The sequence below is a fragment of the Pholis gunnellus genome (assembly GCF_910591455.1).
Source record: "Pholis gunnellus genome assembly, chromosome: 18".
Classification (NCBI taxonomy): domain Eukaryota; kingdom Metazoa; phylum Chordata; class Actinopteri; order Perciformes; family Pholidae; genus Pholis; species Pholis gunnellus.
This window is the reverse complement of record NC_136545.1, coordinates 14,747,312-14,766,210: the sequence shown is the minus strand read 5'-3', so window position 1 is coordinate 14,766,210 and position 18,899 is coordinate 14,747,312. Positions and strand designations below refer to the sequence as shown.

Genomic DNA, 18,899 nt, shown 5'->3' with positions numbered 1-18,899 from the left:
CTGTAGAAATGTGGTTGTGCTTGACAGACAAAACTAAAATTTCAGATTTTTATTCTAAAATACTCTCGTTTAACACCTCTTTGAGGTTTGATTTGCACTTCATCTAAACTACAAGAACAATTGTCTTTTTTGAATTTTTTAAAACACCAAATCAAGATATTATGTCCAAATGCACCTATGTCTTCTCAAAAATATAGCATTTCAGTCATCACAACAAAATAATAACAGTTCTATAAATATTTGTTTTTTCATCTTTAACAAATCTTGCGTCTTCCGGTGCCTCCAGTGAATAACCACGGGCCAATTTCCCCAACAACACTGTCAGCGCATAGAGCCTTCAAGCATCTCCTCATGTTTCCCCTTCAAGTTTCAGAGTGGTAGGAGAGACTGTTCAGAGCTTCCCACTCCCCACCAGGCATTGCAGGCATCATTGTTTCCTTCCAACAGGCTGTAGGAGACACAGTTCACTCCCAGCTGACACAATCGGCAGATTGTTGTCCCGGTGATGGCCAATAAGATGGCTAATGCTGTCAAATATATGATCTTTTGTCCGTACCTTTGAAAAAGAGACAGAGATGTTAAATGTCAGTTGTGGCCTAAATAAGGAGTTTCATTTAAGTAAAGTTGAGTTTTATCTTTCTACATGTCCTTTAATTAACCGCCGTCTTACCGTGCCCTCAGGGTCCACCAGCAGCAGGTGTTTGGCGAGTCCGTTGTGCATGCCCGTCAGTACGTAGGACCCTGGGTTGGTCGTGCTCTTACGAACCAGGAAGTCCCCGTCTTCTTTCAGCAGCTTTTCAGCGTCCCGGCGGCTCATTTTGCCGTGGTACCACGTCTGGCCCTCCAGCTCCTCCTGTGCCCGGAAGGCCACCGAGCGCACGAGAAGAGGGCTCGAGTTGTCCACGGATGCTGCCTTGTGGAGACCGGAGACCACCTGGGACTGGGCTGGCCCCTGGGACGACGGATGGGACCGGGACTGAATGGCATCCTCGAAGGGCTCTGGTAGAGGTGAGGGCAGTGCCAGAACGATGAATTAACAGAGGAAGGATATCTCTTGCGAAAGTTTTACCTTGACATCATTCAGCTGTCTAGACTTGTAAACTATGCTAATGCGTGATATCAGCTACTCTAATAGTTGAGAACATAAACATGTCTCTGAGACACAAGGTGCTTAAACTTAAGAACAGTGTCTTCATTTCTCACTGGATTATTGGTGTTGTGGTAATTGGATAATCTATTCCACATCTATTTTTATTTCACCCTATTCCACTGACAAGTGGTGGTGAAAGAAACGTAGCAATGAACTAGAAAAAAGCAAAAGAAGAAGAAGACTGCTAGCAACTCATTTAGATGTAAACAATGCAGGTTTTACATTTCTATGCATTTGAATTATGGTGACACTGAAAAGAATCCTGATCTTTGCTTTCCTTACTATTTCATGTTCCGGACAAACATCGCATTTCAAGGATATGCATCACATTAAAGAAATATTCTATTTCTTCGGGTTTAGGCCAAATGGAATAAAGCAAGCAGAAACACTGTTGTGGTGCTTGAACACCATGGTATAAAGAAACATAACCGGAAGAAAGAACACGGTGAAATGCAAAGCACAGCCGCTCAAGAAGGAGGGATTTATCAAAAACAGAGCAGAAGATGATGATGTGCTGAATATGTAAATATACTTCTACTTGTGCTTTACTAAAAGTACATTGGGTTTCTCTTTCTCTTCCCTAAAACTATATTGAAAATAAAAAAAATTAAATAACCTGCTATAGACTAGGATACACAAAAATATGCATGTATGCCTTTTTTTAGGTTTATTGGGACTTTCTTTTCATCTCTACACAATGTGTATGTATATCTGTATGTAAACATATATTTATAATCAATTATAACTATTTAATAATCTAATAAATAGTACTGAAATTCATTACTCATTCAATGACTGTCAAATAGCTGAATTTTTCCACATTTTATTGTGCAATAATCTGTATCCAATATGAATAAATTATGACTTTCTGTCATAAAAGTGCTGGAGTTTGTTGGTGGAGGAACAAACTAAAATGTGACCGTTCACGGTCAAAGAACTACAGTAGGTGGATGATAACACCTGCACTCAAACTTCATACAAGAACGGGTTCGAATAGTTCACTGCTCGCATGTAATTTGTCATGAATTCTTCATACATTGTTCCGCCTAACTTTATGAAACGGGTCTTTTATGTATAATAACAGCAAAGCCAAGGTGGAAGTTGAAAGGAGGAAAGAATATAGCTTTAACACTCCTCCCATTGTCTCCATGCTGATATGGTGTTATTAATGCCACACCGACGTCACTGAGAAACAATAGGCCGAGAACCCTCTATCATTAACAACTCTGGTTAGAAAAGTCATTACAATGTGATTCTGAAAGTACGGCACAGATCTTAACGAATCCGCCGTTCAAATCACATGACCAACAGAAACCAGGACTTACTCATGTCAAACAGGTCCTTCTGTGGGCTCTCTTTGGCCGCAGCGGCCATACCCTTTGTCACATGTTCCGCCTCCGCCTGGAGCGCTGCGAGCACCTGGGCGTCAATCTGCTGAGTGTTCACATACGCGGGCATCTCTCCTGTTTTTTGAGCCTGACCTTTACTCTCGGGCAGACTGTTTATATCAAATGATCCTGCGGTAGACATTTGGAGAAACAAATCAGAGCCACAGTGTTGAGTTGATGACATTCTGCAAAGTTGCCAAAAAAACTAAAAACATGTCCCATGTATTGAAGTAGTGGGAAAGCTTGGATTTTCTTACCCTGTTGTATGAATATAGACTTTCTTTCATCTCCCCAGTTCTCTCCACAGTGCCGCCCTTGGTAATACGTCTGATCCACTGAACATGGGCCTATCTGATGACACACAGACACACAGGTATCAGTTAGGAGACCATGATATTGATATTTAAGAAATTCTCAACATTAATTGTTATTGAGATTGAGCTACATCCACATGAAAACTGAAGTTACTCTGCTCAAGTTCCCGAGATTAATCCACATGAACTGAGTTGTACCTGGCACCCATCCGGCGCCGCATTCTGATTCGTCAGCCGGGTGTCTATGAAGCCTCCAGGGGGTGGCATCTTGCCAGGGATGTTGTTATAGTAAGGATGTTCCGCTGACTCCTCCTCTTCCTCTGTCCACGGTAACTCCTCCATGTTTAATACCCTGGGGAAAAAAAACATGGTTTGATCATGAAACTCAAAGCTGCAAATGTGTGCGAGTGTGTGTTAGTGAAGCTGTGTCATGAGCCTCTCACCTGTCATGTGAGGAGGACAGTTTGCCTGACGGACACTGCAGGTACTGCTGGAAGCGAAGGTCAAAGGCCTGGCCGATGGTGCTGATGACGTCCTGGGCCAGTCCGTCGGAGCACTCCAGGATGTGACATGCTGACGAGTGGCGGGAGCAACACATTTGAATGAGCATGCTGCGTGTGACACGCTCTATACGGAGTATCAAAGGAATGAACGCCTACCTCTTCTGTTAACGGGGTCCTTTGCTACATAGGCAACAAAATCTGTTGTGTCCTAAAAACAAAAAAAACACAAAATACCACAACTTTTATCTTCTGGTTATCAAATCTTTTTGTGATGATGTATTTAGTTATCACAAGACAAAGTTAATATGACACGGGCCATTGAGATACTTACAGGGTCTCCACCTGATGCAAAGGAGATGGACTGCATGTGATGGTTGGCTATGATCTGTCAAGAACAAAATGTACGCAGCACAAATGGGTTTACAAATGCCTCTTTATACACACACAAATGCACATGCATGCATGCATTCTATACACATAGTTTAAAACGTATGTCAGGATATGGTTCATTTCTTTGCCTTTCCCCACTGATTAAATGAGAGATAACTGCCCGGTATCTACGGCACCGTGAGGCAGCCATATTGGAAGTATTCAAGAGTTAGACGAGGAGGTCGGTACTTGTTTTATTTGAATGCAGCTACAACTCTGAGATAAGGAACAGGGACAGAGGAACTGATACTCAAGATATCAGAAATGTTATTCTGTCGTGTTTGATGTACGATGTGTAGTTATTAATTATATTTATTATTTTCTAATTTGGCACCATCTGCTGGCAGTGTCAAGAAAGACACAGCGGTAGACAGCACAGCACACTGTGACCACTGACCACCCGCACCACATAGAAAACTATTTCATTACCCCTATAAGTAATAAAATAGAAAGATGACAGGGAAAGTTAGGATGCCAACCTCCTCTGGCTATTCTAGCAACATCTGGAGAGGTCATGTGCTTGTGCTTGTCTTCCTTCTCTAACCGTTCTTTTATTACACAAACCTTCTTGAACAAACATCCTTAATCATATTTCTTAAATGTCGTGTCAATCTAGCAACAGCTAAAAATACGTTCGCCATCTCATCGATCTAAATTTAGAAACAAATGTCCTCCTTATTTATTTTTTTAGCTTTGGAGATTCATTCCAATCTTGACCTTGGAGACACATACTGTCTGCGTGGTAAATGTTCTAAACCACAAGGTCCCCTTACTTAGCTACTCACTGAGCTTTCAAACATATCCCATGGCCTTCTTCAGTGGATCTTTCTTAGGCATCTTATTTTTAACCCACTGTAGCTAACACACACACACACACACACACACACACACACACACACACACACACACACACACACACACACACACACACACACACACACACACACACAGTATTTGTGGTTCCAGGTTTGTGCAGACCCCCTAACACAATGGTGCTACACGATTTTCCTTAACATTGCATAGTATCTTTTTTTCATCACATGTACGTGGCTCATAGAATCCTATAATTGTTTACAAAGGTTGCACACGGACCTGTTTGCAGTCGGGGGTCATCAGGTTGAGGCTACTGGTGGAGATATTAAGGTTGATGGACATGCCAGCAAACTGCAGGTTGCTCTTCCCCAAGATACTGGACAGAGCTTTTGACGGTGGCTGAGAGGAACAGAGGAAGACACAAACAAAACAAATTACGGCAACAAAGTCACTCCTTTACCAATTAAACAGTCTATTAAAATGGAATCATTAAAAAATGTATTGTTTGTATTGTTGCTGAGAGTTAAGATCAATATCACTGTGTGTGTGGATATGAAGCTACAGCCAGCAGCTGGTTAGCAGGCAGACCTGCTTAGTTCAGCAAAAAGACTGGAAACTGGGGGAAACAGCTAGCACTGTGCAAATGTAACAATAGCCAACTACCAGCACCTCTAAAGCTCAGTAATCAAGCCAAGTTGGATCTTCAAACTAACTACTGCCCAGGCAAAGTGACTTTCTGGGGTCTCGACTGGCCTCCAACAACAAAACAGTCCGGCACATTATGACCTGTAAATCCTGTTTCGCTTTTTTTGTACAAATTAGATTCATGAGATGAAACATGCTAATTGGTCAGCTTTAGATTTTGTTACCTTTAGACAGAGCCATGCTTGTTGTCCCCCCCCCCCCCCCCTGTTTCCAGGCTTTATGCTAAGCTAACCTGCTAAAAGCTATAACTTGAAAATGGCAAACTATTTTTTTTTAAAGAAGTATTATAATTGCCATTTCAACACTAGCAAATGTATACAGAGAAAACATTATAGTTGAATATTTTTATAGATTACAGTTTGTGCCATGCAAATGTCATCTAATAATAGTTGTGGGTACTTAATACTGTTGTGAGTGGTGATTTTAAAGAAGAGACGAGCCAAAGAGGCCAGATACAATTAGCCAAACCCCATTAAAAATGCTCAGTGTGAAGCTGATGTCACCATAGTGCATTTGTCACACAGCCAACATAACATTATCTTATATCTTACATCTATTCTGAGAGAGACATTTTGTTATTCCCTGACATTTCAACAAGCTCTAGAGAGCAGAGTAATGCTTCATTTCACACCCCACATTAAGACAGTCTCCTCACACACTGTGGACACACACACCATGCACATGCACACGGAAGGCAGGCGCTCGCACACAAACGCACGCACACACACACTAGGCTCAGCCTCCTGATCACAGATATTGTGCACTACATGAGTCACTAAGCACTGTGCGCGGTGTGCAATGCATCGTGGGCTGGAGCTACGCCCACGCACATGCAGTCCCATACCTCTTGATCTCTCTCCTCAGCCTCTCTCTCTCTCTCTCTCTCTCTCCTCTAAGTACAATCTCTCTCTCTCTCATCATTTCTTCCTCTCTCCATCTGTCTCCGTTTTCCCTCTCTTTTTACATGAAGGAAGGATGAGAGAAACTTACAGAGGCGATGCTATATATAGATCGTGGAAGGGTAAATTAATATCTAATGCTGTTTCCTCTTTCTCTCTCTACTGTACCTTTCACTAACATTCATTTTCTCAGCTCTCTCTCAGTGTGGGCATCGCTTAACTCCCGTGCTCGCTCATGCCATCACCCACCCTCCCTCCCTCCCTCCCTGTCCAGCCATGTACCTTTCTCTTCCGCAGAGCTCCTTTGGTCCCTGGAATAGCCTCACACACCAGGCTGATGGCTTCCCTAGAGGGAGGGCGAGAGGAGGGTGAAGCCAAGATGGTGACCATAGACAGCCCCAGAATCGCTGTTATTTTTGTCTTTAAATACAGTTACTACTCATGATTATGTACTTTGCCAAGAACATTTTTGTTTCGTTATCTTGGAAAGAAAGGCGTACAGCCATGCTAGTTGCTCTACGAGGCTGTACATAAGCACAGCAGAACTCTTAGCCAAATGTCCTCATGCTAACAGTGACAATGCTACATACTGATGTTCAGCAGTTACACCATGTTGAGCATGCCAAAGTTAACTAATTAGCAATCATCACTAAGTAAGGCTGATTTTAGCAGATTTAGCAGATATTTAAGGGTACATGAGATGGTGCGGTTTTTCTTTCAGTAGTTTCTTATTGTTGTGTGATAATCGAATAATTCAATTCTTTGTATTATTTATGATAATATCACTTATTATTAGTCTGGTTTGTGAGTATTTGGAAATAAAATACTGGATGAATGTAAAGTAAATGCAAGTTCATATATTTTTTTTGGCTTGACATGCACTGTCTTGTTCTGTTATTTGATACACGTACTCATTGCTATATTTAGGAACGTATCGAATAATTAGCTGTTGCTGCAATCTGCTTGGATTTCGCATTTATTGTCTATTAACATGAGAAGATGGAGTTGTCCATTGATAAATGGAAAATGGACAAAAGAAACCCCCAAAACCAATAGATTGATACATTTACCGAAAAGAAAAATAACTGTATTTACAGTGAGCCTGGACTCTACAGGTTGTTGCACATAAAATGAAATCACCATGGCCACAAGAGACCTGAGTCAAGATTCAATATCCAGTGTAGAGTGTTTTATATGGTGCTATAGGGAATATTACAAATGCACAGCACCTCTCGGAACCATGCAACTGTATCTGGTATACAGCTACACATTACAGAGTGAAATCTAAAACGGTCTTTCAGATGTGAAGTGAACCGTTTTATCCCTGCCATCATTTGTGATGTAAAAGACAACAATATATGGATTAAATGGCGGCTAAAGATAGAGCTGCTTTGATGCAGAAAAATCTAATTCCCCCCTGAGAAGAAGTGAATTTGGTTTCATGACCGAAACAGAAACGTTCATTTCTGTATCCTTGCTACGCGGATAAAGCTCACACAGCAGTAGGTTCTTTCAGAATGGCGAAATCTAATAATAGCAATATCATGAGACATAACATTTTCTCTCCGTTTGTCCATCTCTTTCTTTATTAGAGGCAAAGAGAAACACACATGCACACAGTAAGGGAGAGAGAGAGAGAGAGAGAGAGAGAGAGGCTGCTGCTGTGTGGCTTTGCAAGCTAGCGTTAGTCTGGACTGACTTCAGGAAGTCAAGCATAAAAGTGGACATGACACAAACCGATTCACTGTTGGCCTTTGCCTGGCTGCACATTGGTCAATGATTTCAAAGATACACATGGAGTCACAGAAAATTCTGTGCAAACAACTTGTGATAACAGGCAACCTAAATGTACTCAAAATACATAAAATATCAAAATCCTGTTTGTATTATTATTGCAGATTGAACGTTATTAATACTGAGAACTAATGTTCTGCTTGTAATTATAGGTTTATATTTGCGAAGGCATGTCAGAGAGCAGTGATTTCCTTGAAATATAAAGTGTTTTAATAGTAAATAGTTTTTAATACTAAATGTATTAATTATTAACCACTAAAACATTTGGTCACATGAAAGATTGTCACTGACCAATTCACACTGATAGTACAGTTGATACAGTTTTACCAAAAGTTAAATTCTCTACATGTTCTCTGCTGTTGGTCTTTTCGTTGCCACTGTCGTCTCTTAGTCACTAAAATCCTCTGCTTAAGCACACAAGTTATAAACAGACACAAACCCAGGGAGGAGCATAGATATCATTAAGCTAATTTGCTAAAAACAGTATTTATGAGGTTCATTCACAACATGGCAAACCTATAATCTCCTCTAATAAATCATTTTAGATAGTTGACAGTTATACTAAGTCTTCATTGTGAACAAATACACACCAGACTTATGTGTGTTATGTTTGGGTACACACAATAACAATCAACGTTTAATGGCTGGGATTTGTTTTAAATTAAAAAAGCAAGTGAATCATGAAAAGTCAGAACACCAAGTGTGGCCTTACCTAGTAATTTGTGATCTTGTGGTGAAATCCAGGGATCTCATCGACCGAAGGACTTCTATACAGCCCAGATACTGGAAAGAAACAAAAAGGCAAAAATTACATTCATAACAAGCTCATAATCTTGTACAGAAAGAAAATATGCCTGATTTGTTTGCATTACCAATATATACTCACGAAATACAAATACCTGCAGTTCTTCACTTTATACAAAATCATTACAACGTAAACTTAATATCTAGAAACTAGCGCTAATTCCAGAAAGGAAAAAATGGACTCAACCAATGCAGTTACTGGTGGTTTCTCACCACTAGGAGCACTATGCAGCAGTGTTTTTCTGAGAGAGTCCCTGATTTGTTGCATCTTGTGCACATGCACGGCGACACACACATGCCCAAAAGTGTGTTCACCTTCCTGTTGCCTGTCGTTGGCAGTGAGACACAAAAGAGACTTGTGCAAAGAAAAGGCAGCGAAGAAGAAGGCTGCTAGCTAGCAAACATGGATGTAAAGAATGCTGGATTCAAAATAATTTAAAAACAAAAATCACTTTTACAGATGTTTTATGAGGAAGGAACGTGATAGCTGGGACTAACGGTCACACACAAAGCACTTTGATTTGTTTGGTTACAATATAACTCCACAAGGGAACTTTAACCTGATAATCCTGTTTTTTTTGGAACACCAAATATCCAACCGTCCAATGACAAACACTGTGGTGAGAAAAACAAGCAACTTTAAATGTTTCCTGTACAAAAGGGCCAACTTCATTGACATTACAGGTTTGTCTTTCAGCGGGTCACTTCTTAATATACAGTCTGCATAAAACACACCGAGAACAAATTCAACTAAACGTTACACTGATCACACTTAAACCTGGATTTCATCAGCAGATGTGTATCATGGTTTTCTACTTTCTAGTTAAAAACAAACATCCAGCAGGAGTGCCTAAAGGCAAAGACTGACACAAAGTTCATGCAAAGTTGGGAACTGCATCAGTGTGTTACTATGCCACATGCGGTGACCGTGCTCCCATCCCATAAAACCATTAATATTGCACAGACTGAGAACATTTGATCAGAATCACATTCATAACCTGTAAACAAAACAGACATCCAGACACCTCAACGTTTCTATTTCCACTCCTTTTCAGAAAGAACAAAGAATCAGAACTTTCAGATGATGAGGCTTCTTCTCTCCAGTGAGCGTTTTGCAAGCACCAGCAAACAAATACCATTTTGTCAACATGACGTTTGCAAAATGTGTAATGTTGTCTATTTTCAGAACACAAGAGTTTGAAGTGCACTATTCAGCAGAGCCCAAAATATATCCAACGATTCTAAAATTGGTAGAGACCTATTCTGAGCACAACATGAAGATGTTTTCCTCTCGTGCTGTACAACAAACAAGTACATAGTACACAAAGTAAAACTGCACTTCAAATTAATTATGAACGTCAATGGGAATCCAGCTCTAAAGAGGCCATAACCGATCCCAGTGAACAATGCAACCTCTATATCCTTTCAGGTTAACATGTACCGGCAAAACGACAGACACATACACACTTTATGACAAAAAAACTGAAACATAGTCATAAATCATACCGGCTAGAGTTGTTGCCTATACTGGAGTTTTGATGTTATGCTCATGAATTTAAACATTTAGTTTATTTCCAAATAGAAACAGTGGCTCTCATATCATTTAGCTGCACTCAGGTGAGAAGATGTAACAAAAACGTGTCGTTGGTCCATAACAGCTGTTGAATTAGAAACGTTATATTATAAAGTCCAGTTCTGTGCAGTCTAGACAGGATATGTCAGGTCAATAAGGACAAAGCACTTACCCATAAATACCACTAAGCTAAAGGTTAATGCAATGTTGAATCAAATGAAAAATATGCACATAATAGGAACACGAGAACACAAGAAGTAAATAATTACAATATACTAACTAATGCAAAAGATGGGCGTTATTGTTGTTGCTTTTTAATCTTTTTTTTGTATATAGACATAGTTATCATGGACAAAAAGCGAAAGTAAAAAAGTGTCACTGTCAATCAATGTCCCTTTAGAGTAATGGTGCATGATGCGCGAGGAGTGACCACATGACGCTAATTAAAAGTGCTGTGAGCATAACACCACATTGAACTCAATACACACAGGACCTCAAACCACAGGAAAAGCAGAGGGTGGGGTGTGGGGGGGAGCACCGACCGGACCCATTTCCCTTCTCAGTGTGGATGCTTTCAGCAGCATTGACTGGACAAATAAGCGCCGCCGTCCTTAATGCAGTTAATGGAATGTCACGCTGGTCACAGATACTGTAGGCTTTGTTCGGGCGAGTTGTACGTGTCATATGATGGCAATCATGCTGTGTAACTTGATTTGGAATATAACACGCCACCTAGCAGTCCTCTCCAGTATGCTCATTCAGCCACCACAAAACCACATTCTACTTTTTGTTTTATGTGCTGCATAAATAAAAAAGATGCACACTTGACTGCTAAGTTATGGTTTCAGTAAAAAATGGTTTGTTCCGCTTCTTCATTCACTTTACACCTTGAAGAGCCAGGGCTCAGCATCATCACTCCTCATGCTAGTGACTCATTGCCGGCACAATGACATTCACAGCTCTCTTACTTGTGCTGCTTTAAATTATGTATGATGGCTGAACAACATTAACATGAGAAAATACGGCTGCAACGAGACAAACGTGCACTGTGTGTTGTTGTTGTTTTTTCCCCATTTCCACCATTTCACTGTCTGCGAGCTAAAACAGCCATAGAGCTCATAGAGACGCACAATGTACAGAATAACACATCACCATGGTTACAAAAGCATAACGCTGTGTGTCCACATACATAAGACAGACTGTATGAATTGAAATGTTTACAGCATACTCAAAATGACACTGTTGATCACCGTTTTTCCTCTATTTTAGCCCAATGTTAGCCCTCCGTATTTCCTGAATTATTCAATGTCTATTTTCTGGTTGCTGCTGCTGCACCTTCTGGTGTAGCCAACCTACATACACCCACTCAAGGGCACGTTGTTATGTGCCAATAAAACATCTCTCCTAAAACTATGACCCCCCCACCCTCCTCTTGCATGTGGCTGAGCTTGAGTCATTGAAAGAAAAGAGAGAATGGGAAAGAAGGAGAGGACAAAAAGACTACCAACCTTCACAATGTATGTCACTCCTGGACCAGAGATCTTCTCGCTCTTGTGTAGCCATCCTCTGGGTGGTTTGATCACCAGTCCACCACCTCCACCTGGATTCCAGTCCTCTCCGCCGGGCAGGAGCTCATCCAGCCGGCTCTTCTTGCTCATGCTGACGGCTGATGGCTCCAGCTGCGAGCAGGGGGTCGAATGGGAGGCCGAGCTGCACAGAGAGCCGCCCACACCAGAGGCTGCTGCCGTCGCCGCACTGGGACTCGGGCCACTGGAGCTGCCCGATCCCCCACCCCCCTGCAGCTTAGACACAGCCAGGTCCTTGACAGCCGAGGGCAGACCCTTGATGCCCAGCAGGCTGCCTGAGTTGCTGAATTTCAGGCCGGACACCTTGTTGATGAGGGTACAGAGGGTGGTGCCTCCATCTTCCAGGTGGTCAGAGCCGTGGCTGGTGGGGGTGCTGGAAGCAGTGGTGGTGGAGGAGGGCTGGACCTCAGTCGGGGGTGTGTAAGATGTCTCGGCTGCAGACTGGGGGGTGGCCGAGACCTTGGGGTTCATGGACAGGCCGTGGAGAAGCTCATCGACGGATGTTACTGACTCATTCCTGAAGCGGTTGTATTTGGTACGGTGAAGCATACCCTTCTCTCTCTTGCTCTCTCCCCTCTCTCCACCAACCGACACGCACAGCCTGCCTCTTTCACAAGTGTGCTGGCAGACGTGGCTGAGCCGTGCTGATTACCCTCTCCTGTAACATAGCAGCAGCGGTATAGGCAGCAAACGCCTTTTAGCAATCACAGGCCACCTGACTTTAATTTTCTCTATTGAGGTTACAGTGGTGGTTGTGTTGAGCTGCTGCTGCTGCTGCTGCTGCTGCTGCTGCTGCTGCTGTCGCCAAAGTCCAATCTACTCTCAGTAAAATCCAGAGCTGCAATCCAATCCGTCAGATAGAAATATACAGACACAATCCATGGAAACACAGCATTGAAGGAGAGGAGGAAGAGGATGGAGAGGAAAAAGGTCTCTAAAAGGCTGCCAGTGTTGTGGTGCAGCTTGTTTGGTTTCCAGCGGTGATGCTGCTGCTGCTGCTGATGATTTCTAGCCTCAAAAATCCAAAAAGTAGGAACAGAGAAAGGTCTATGTTGTCGATGATCACGGATACTGCGAGGGAAGAGCAAATACTCTCTACTGACTGCTGCCTGCCGGCTCAGAGCTAAAGCATGACTCACTGATCTGAGAAAACCTTCTCAACAAAAGGCTTGCTGAACACTGCAAATCACTTCCTGTCGGAGGGAGAAAAAAAAACCTCCCACTTACAGCACACTAGAACCAATCAATTTTTAAATTCCCCAGTCTGATATTTATTCTCTTTAATTCTTTCCTTCTCATTTGTCTTTCTGAGAAAAGGAAATTAAAAATGAGAGGAAGCTTGATTTATTAACTTGGTAACGTAATTATCGAGAAATATAAGCTTGAATTCATGTTATACGCAATTAAATTGATGAATTGATAAAAGTTTAAATAAAAAAGGATGATACACACAATAAACGTATCACAGAAATGAAATTAGTAATGAAAACTATCATTAATTTAATTGATAGCCACAATCCTGCTAGAATCTTTTAACAAAAATACAGATGTCTTTGTTTCAAGAATAAAATCTCTATTTAAATGTTTCCTAAAGATTTCATTTTTGCCAAATGAATGTTAAAGAAATCTATACAGTAAGTCACTGAAAGCAACAATACAGTAAAATATTAGCATGACCGGAAATACGCAACATCATAAATATAATGTCCATGTTAATTTATAATAGCTGCAGAATATGGGCAGACATCACTCCTCAGTTATGTACTTTCAAAAACCCATGACTTCTTAAAATACGTGTCGTTTCTGCCCAAAATATGAATAATCAGGCATTAATGCAAAAATTAATAAAGCATTTTTTCCATTAAATTTGCTTTGAGAACATGTGTCTAATGTGAAGCACTAATTCAGTCTTCTGCAACAAAGGAATAAAAACATTTCACAACAAGGAAGCAGATTCAATCTCAAAGCTTGTCTAAAATACCCAGCAATTGGTCCAGGTTGAATTACATGAATGACACAACTGAAAAAAAACACAGTGCGAACGACATGTTTCTCAGGCAGATGAATCAATGAAACAACCAAAAGGATAGCAGAAAAAAAGGCCCATGAGTCTCCTTAAAACCAGCAGCAATGAAGCATCTTTGTCTCCCCGGTAGCGGAAAGCACACAGCCAGACACCATTCATGTAAAATGTCCTCAGGAGCATCTAGCAAAGCCGAAAGACTGACACTCATTCATAAGCAGCTTCCGCTCTCACTCTGCTGCAGATTTCGCACTGCAGTCCCTCCCAACATCTCTCTTTCCTGCCTGGCAAATATAGAAAAAAGAAAAAAGGAAAAAAAAAAAAAACAGCACGTCTGCCTTCTCTCCTCAGAAAGAAAAAAAGGCAAAACACAGAATCAGGGAAGAAAAGGCAGGCCCTCGCAAATCAAAAGAAGAGGCAAAAAAGACAAAGGAGGAAAAGAGCAGAGGACAAAAAGCATGCAATATTTAGTCTTTTATGTGAATGAAATAGCAGGCTGGCATACCAATGTTTCTGTGAATGGAAGCAAGGCCTTTCTGCCTCTGCAAGGCAATCCCTTGGGATGGCATGGTCTTATCCAATGAGGAGCTGGCTGGATGACTCATTCAGGGGAGGCTTGCAGAATAGTGGAAGAGACCATTCCAGACGCAGGTGTACATTTTGTTTTCTCTTGACTGCCCTTTAAAAATGTCACGTACATCATCAGGTATGCGTTGTTAGCATGATTTGATAAGCCAATGTTTTGTGAACAAAATAAGAAAAGAGAAAAATATCCAGAAAAAAGAAATTAGAAGGAAGAATGCCACCCCCGTGATTTTGATTGTCACCATTAACAGCTTTTTTTCACATTCATGTGAACAGTTACCACCTACACATTTAATTATCAATGTATTGTTTATAGGGCAGATAGTACAAATGTACTAGAACAACAAATATATTTTGGATTGACAAATCTGGTATCTTTTGAAAATATATAATTAGCATCCTTTCTTATTTAATTATTTGAATGACATCCTGTATGCTAATGTTTTATGTTTTAATCATCTATAATAAAAGTCCTCTGCAATTGTATTATCCTTTTATATGATGATTGTCTATAAGAACTATAAAAATCACCATCTTGCAGTTCTAAACTGGTGTTTTGCGGTTATTCGTCCTATTAACGTTAATATATGTAACATTGTAAACCAAAACGTGTGTATGATAATCAGTGCAAGCTGAGTCAGTATGCCTACTGTACGGAAGCTCAGGGATGTCAAAATTGAAGTGAAATAATTTGATCCATCCATCCATTTTTTATTTGCTTATCTGGGGCTGGGTCGCGGGGGCAGCAGGCTTAGGAGGGTGTTCTAGACATCCCTCTCCCCAGCAATGCTATCCAGCTCTTCCTGGGGAACCCCGAGGCGTTCCCAGGCCAGACAAGAAATGTAATCTCTTCAGCTTGTCATGGGGCTACCTCGGGGCCTATTACCAGTTGAACGTACCCAAAAACCATCTAAAAGGGAGGCGTCCAAGAGGCATCTGGATGAGATGCCAGAACCACCTTAGCTGGTTCCTTTTGACGCAAAGGTGCAGTGGCTCTACCCTGAGTTCCCTCCAGATGTATGCTTGTATCCGGGATTTCATTCTTTTGGTCACTACTCAAAGCTCATGACCATAGCTGAGGGTTGGAACATAGATGGACCTGTAAATCGCCTTCTTCACCACAACGGTCCGGTACAACGCCCCCATCACTGCTGGTGCTGCACTGAACCGCCTGTCCATCTCACGCTCCATTTTTCCCTCACTCGTGAACAAGACTCAGAGATACTTGAACTCCCTCGCTTGGGACAGTGATTCACTCCAAACCTGTAGGGTGCAATCCACCGTGTTCTGACAGAACCATGACCTCAGACTGGAAGGTACTGACTCTCATCCCGATCGCTTCACACGCGGCGGCAAACCGCCTCCAGTGTGGGAAAGAGCCAACAGAAGCACATCATTTGCAATGAGCGCAGGCACAATTCTGAGGTCCCCAAACTGGACACTCTCCACTCCTTGGCTGTGCCTTTAAATCCTGGCCATGAAAATCACAAATAAGAGACATGGGACAACCCTGGCAAAGGCCAACACCCACTGGATACGTGCTTGATTTTGTATACAGACACAGCTCTCACTTTGGTTGTACAAGGACCAGATGGCTCATGACCCCGGTATCCCATATTCCTGCAGTACTACCCACAGGTCTCCCCGAGGGACACCGTCATAAGGCTTCTCCAAGTCCACAAAACACATGTAGACTGGATGGGTAAACTCCCATGACCCAACAGACTTGCCAGGGTCTCCGGTCCCCATTTCTTATAAAATGGGAACCACCAACCCAGTCTTCCACTACGCAGGCACCGACCTGTACCCGACCTCCAGAAGACACTGAAGAGGCACCAAAAAGGGCCCTCTTAGGTAGTTTGCCACAACAGCAGGCACCAGTGAACTTCTGACCACAGCTCCTGGCAGCCGCTTCCACAATGGAGGCTTGGAGGCAATGGAGAGTTGACTGCTCGGCTCCTCTCTTCACCCAAGTGTCCAAGACATATGGCCGAAGATCTGATGATACGACCACAAAGTCGATCATCGGTCTTTGTCTTAGGGTGTTCTGGTACCAAGTACACTTATGAACTGCCCTATGCTCGAACATGGTGTTTATTATGGCCAATCCATGACTAACGCAGAACTCCAACAACAAGGCACCATTTGGGTTTAAATCAGACAGATGGTTCTCCCAATCACCCCCAATCGTTTCCCATCCCATTTCTCCATCGTTGCCCATGTGAGAGTCGAAGTCCCGCAGCTAAACGAAAGAGTCCCCCCCTGTGCCACCCAGAGACTCTAAGAAAGCTGATTACTCTGAACAGCTGTTCTTTGCATAAGTACAAACAACAGTCAGAGACTTCCAAGAGGCGACCCTCTTGTTTCTCACGGAAAACTCCAACACAGCTGCACTCAGCCGAAGGCAACTCAACCTTTCAACCTAGGCAACTCCAGAAAAGGCTAGAGTCCTGGCCCTCTTGGTTCCAGAACAAGTGCTATGCGTGGAGGTGAGCCCAACTATATCCAGTTGGTACCGCTCCACCTCCTGCACCAGCTCCGCTGCCTTCCAGCGAGGTGACATTCCACGCCCCCCCACTTTTGATAGTTTAATCAAATTGTACTTTAATTTGCTGGTATCCATTTACACTATTCCTTTTTGAAATATCACCATCGACAAAAAATAAAGCATTTCCTGTGCAGTAGTCTGCATATGCCACATCGAAACTTCCTGTAGTTTATGATAGGGTCGATGTGTGGACAGGTCACAGAGTGTCCAATAAACAACAATTAAGATGGCAAAAACAGGATTATCCTCTTCCAATGTCTTTCGCTCATTTCATACATGTTTCATATTAACTAAGAACATTCACAAAATATATAAGTCATCCTGATAATCACCCAAATCTAATAGCTGTAAGAATAACTACTTATAAAGAAGTAGGAACATAATGTTCTTTTTCAATGGAACACGTGATTTATCATCAGGTTCTCATCTCAATCAGACATACATTAAGAGTGAATGGGAAAGGACAGACAGAGGAAAAGAGCATTCATTGGCAAGGAAAGCAGCAGACACATCTCCACTTGACTACTGTTGCCAGGTTACCAAAAACATTCAAAAAAGCAAGAGTTATTTTCAGACTAGCTAGAAGCAAAATAACCAATGTTACAGAAAGGGCAGACACAAGCAACTGGTAAAATCAGACCATTTTTTTGTTATTATCAAAAAGTCCACTATTCACTGACAGCAATGAAAAGCTCTGGATTTGGCTCATGATGACTTAACATTCACAATAAAACATTCACATATGGTACAGATGACAATAGACTTATTGGCATATTAAGTTAAAGGGAAATTACATAATTACATTTCATGTTATTGCCCTGTCATATATATTTCAAATTAGATATTTTCTTTGAAGCCATCTGATACTCATTTTCTAGATTGACCCCAAATTCTCCCATAAAACAAGATTTCACTTCTTCAACTGCAGCAGCCTATTTCACACCAATACGTCTAATATCACTAATGCCAAACTAGACCTGGAAGACTGTTGGGCATTAGTCCTCAGCATGTATATTTCACAAAAGTTGAAATGACGAACAGTCTACAATGCTTTCGTTAAAGCTTATCACTGTGTTTACACTGATAGAAGCTGTTCTCTCACATTAATGTCTGTACAAAATCCATCCGAGACATTTTAGCCTAGACTGAAGTGGTGGACCAACCAACCAACTGACATTGCCATCCCTTCAGCCATCCACTAGTACTAGTAATATACATTAAACTTAAATAAGACTTTTTTTGTGTCCATGTACATTTTCATAGTTTTCTGCATGATAAGAGACGGGAACTGCAGAAAACACTATACGATTTGAAATCTCCCTCTTTGGTTTCCACTCACAAAACCAATATATGTTTTATGACGGGGACAGCTAGCCAGTTTTATACTAAACTAAATGAATACAATAAAACTGCAAATGATTAGCGTGAAAGCTCGGTTTTGAATGAAATAATATTGGGGGGGGGAATATTTGTCCATTACATCCATTGGCCGCCACTGGTTTGCTTTATTACTCCAACAATGCAGTGTTCCAACAGCCATCTACTTGTTCTACTGTGAGTTTCATCCTTAACACTTTTATTACGTTATAATTTAAGTTATGCAATGATGGCAACAAAACGGTTGACCTATATATCATGTCTATTCATATTATGTGGGCCAGGGACACCTTTATATTTGATGAAAAATACAAATGCAAAGTTACTCAACATATGGTTACCGTTGTGTTCGCACTGAATGGAACCGAGTGTCCTTTTCTTGCCTTAAATCCATGAACTAAATCTGTT

At 41.6% G+C, this 18,899-nt stretch overlaps 1 protein-coding gene across 1 annotated transcript; it reads right to left on the bottom strand.

The window, feature by feature from the left end:
* Positions 1-427: 427 nt before the first annotated feature.
* On the bottom strand, positions 428-12,507 carry shc3 (SHC (Src homology 2 domain containing) transforming protein 3; the record flags this gene model as incomplete). Its single annotated transcript, XM_079178581.1, has 12 exons — positions 428-556; positions 671-999; positions 2,476-2,667; positions 2,796-2,889; positions 3,051-3,204; positions 3,296-3,425; positions 3,512-3,563; positions 3,687-3,740; positions 4,877-4,996; positions 6,484-6,547; positions 8,708-8,778; positions 11,881-12,507. 12 exons carry the CDS (start codon positions 12,505-12,507, stop codon positions 428-430), a joined length of 2,016 nt encoding a protein of 671 aa, XP_079034707.1.
* Between the last annotated feature and the right edge of the window lie 6,392 nt (positions 12,508-18,899).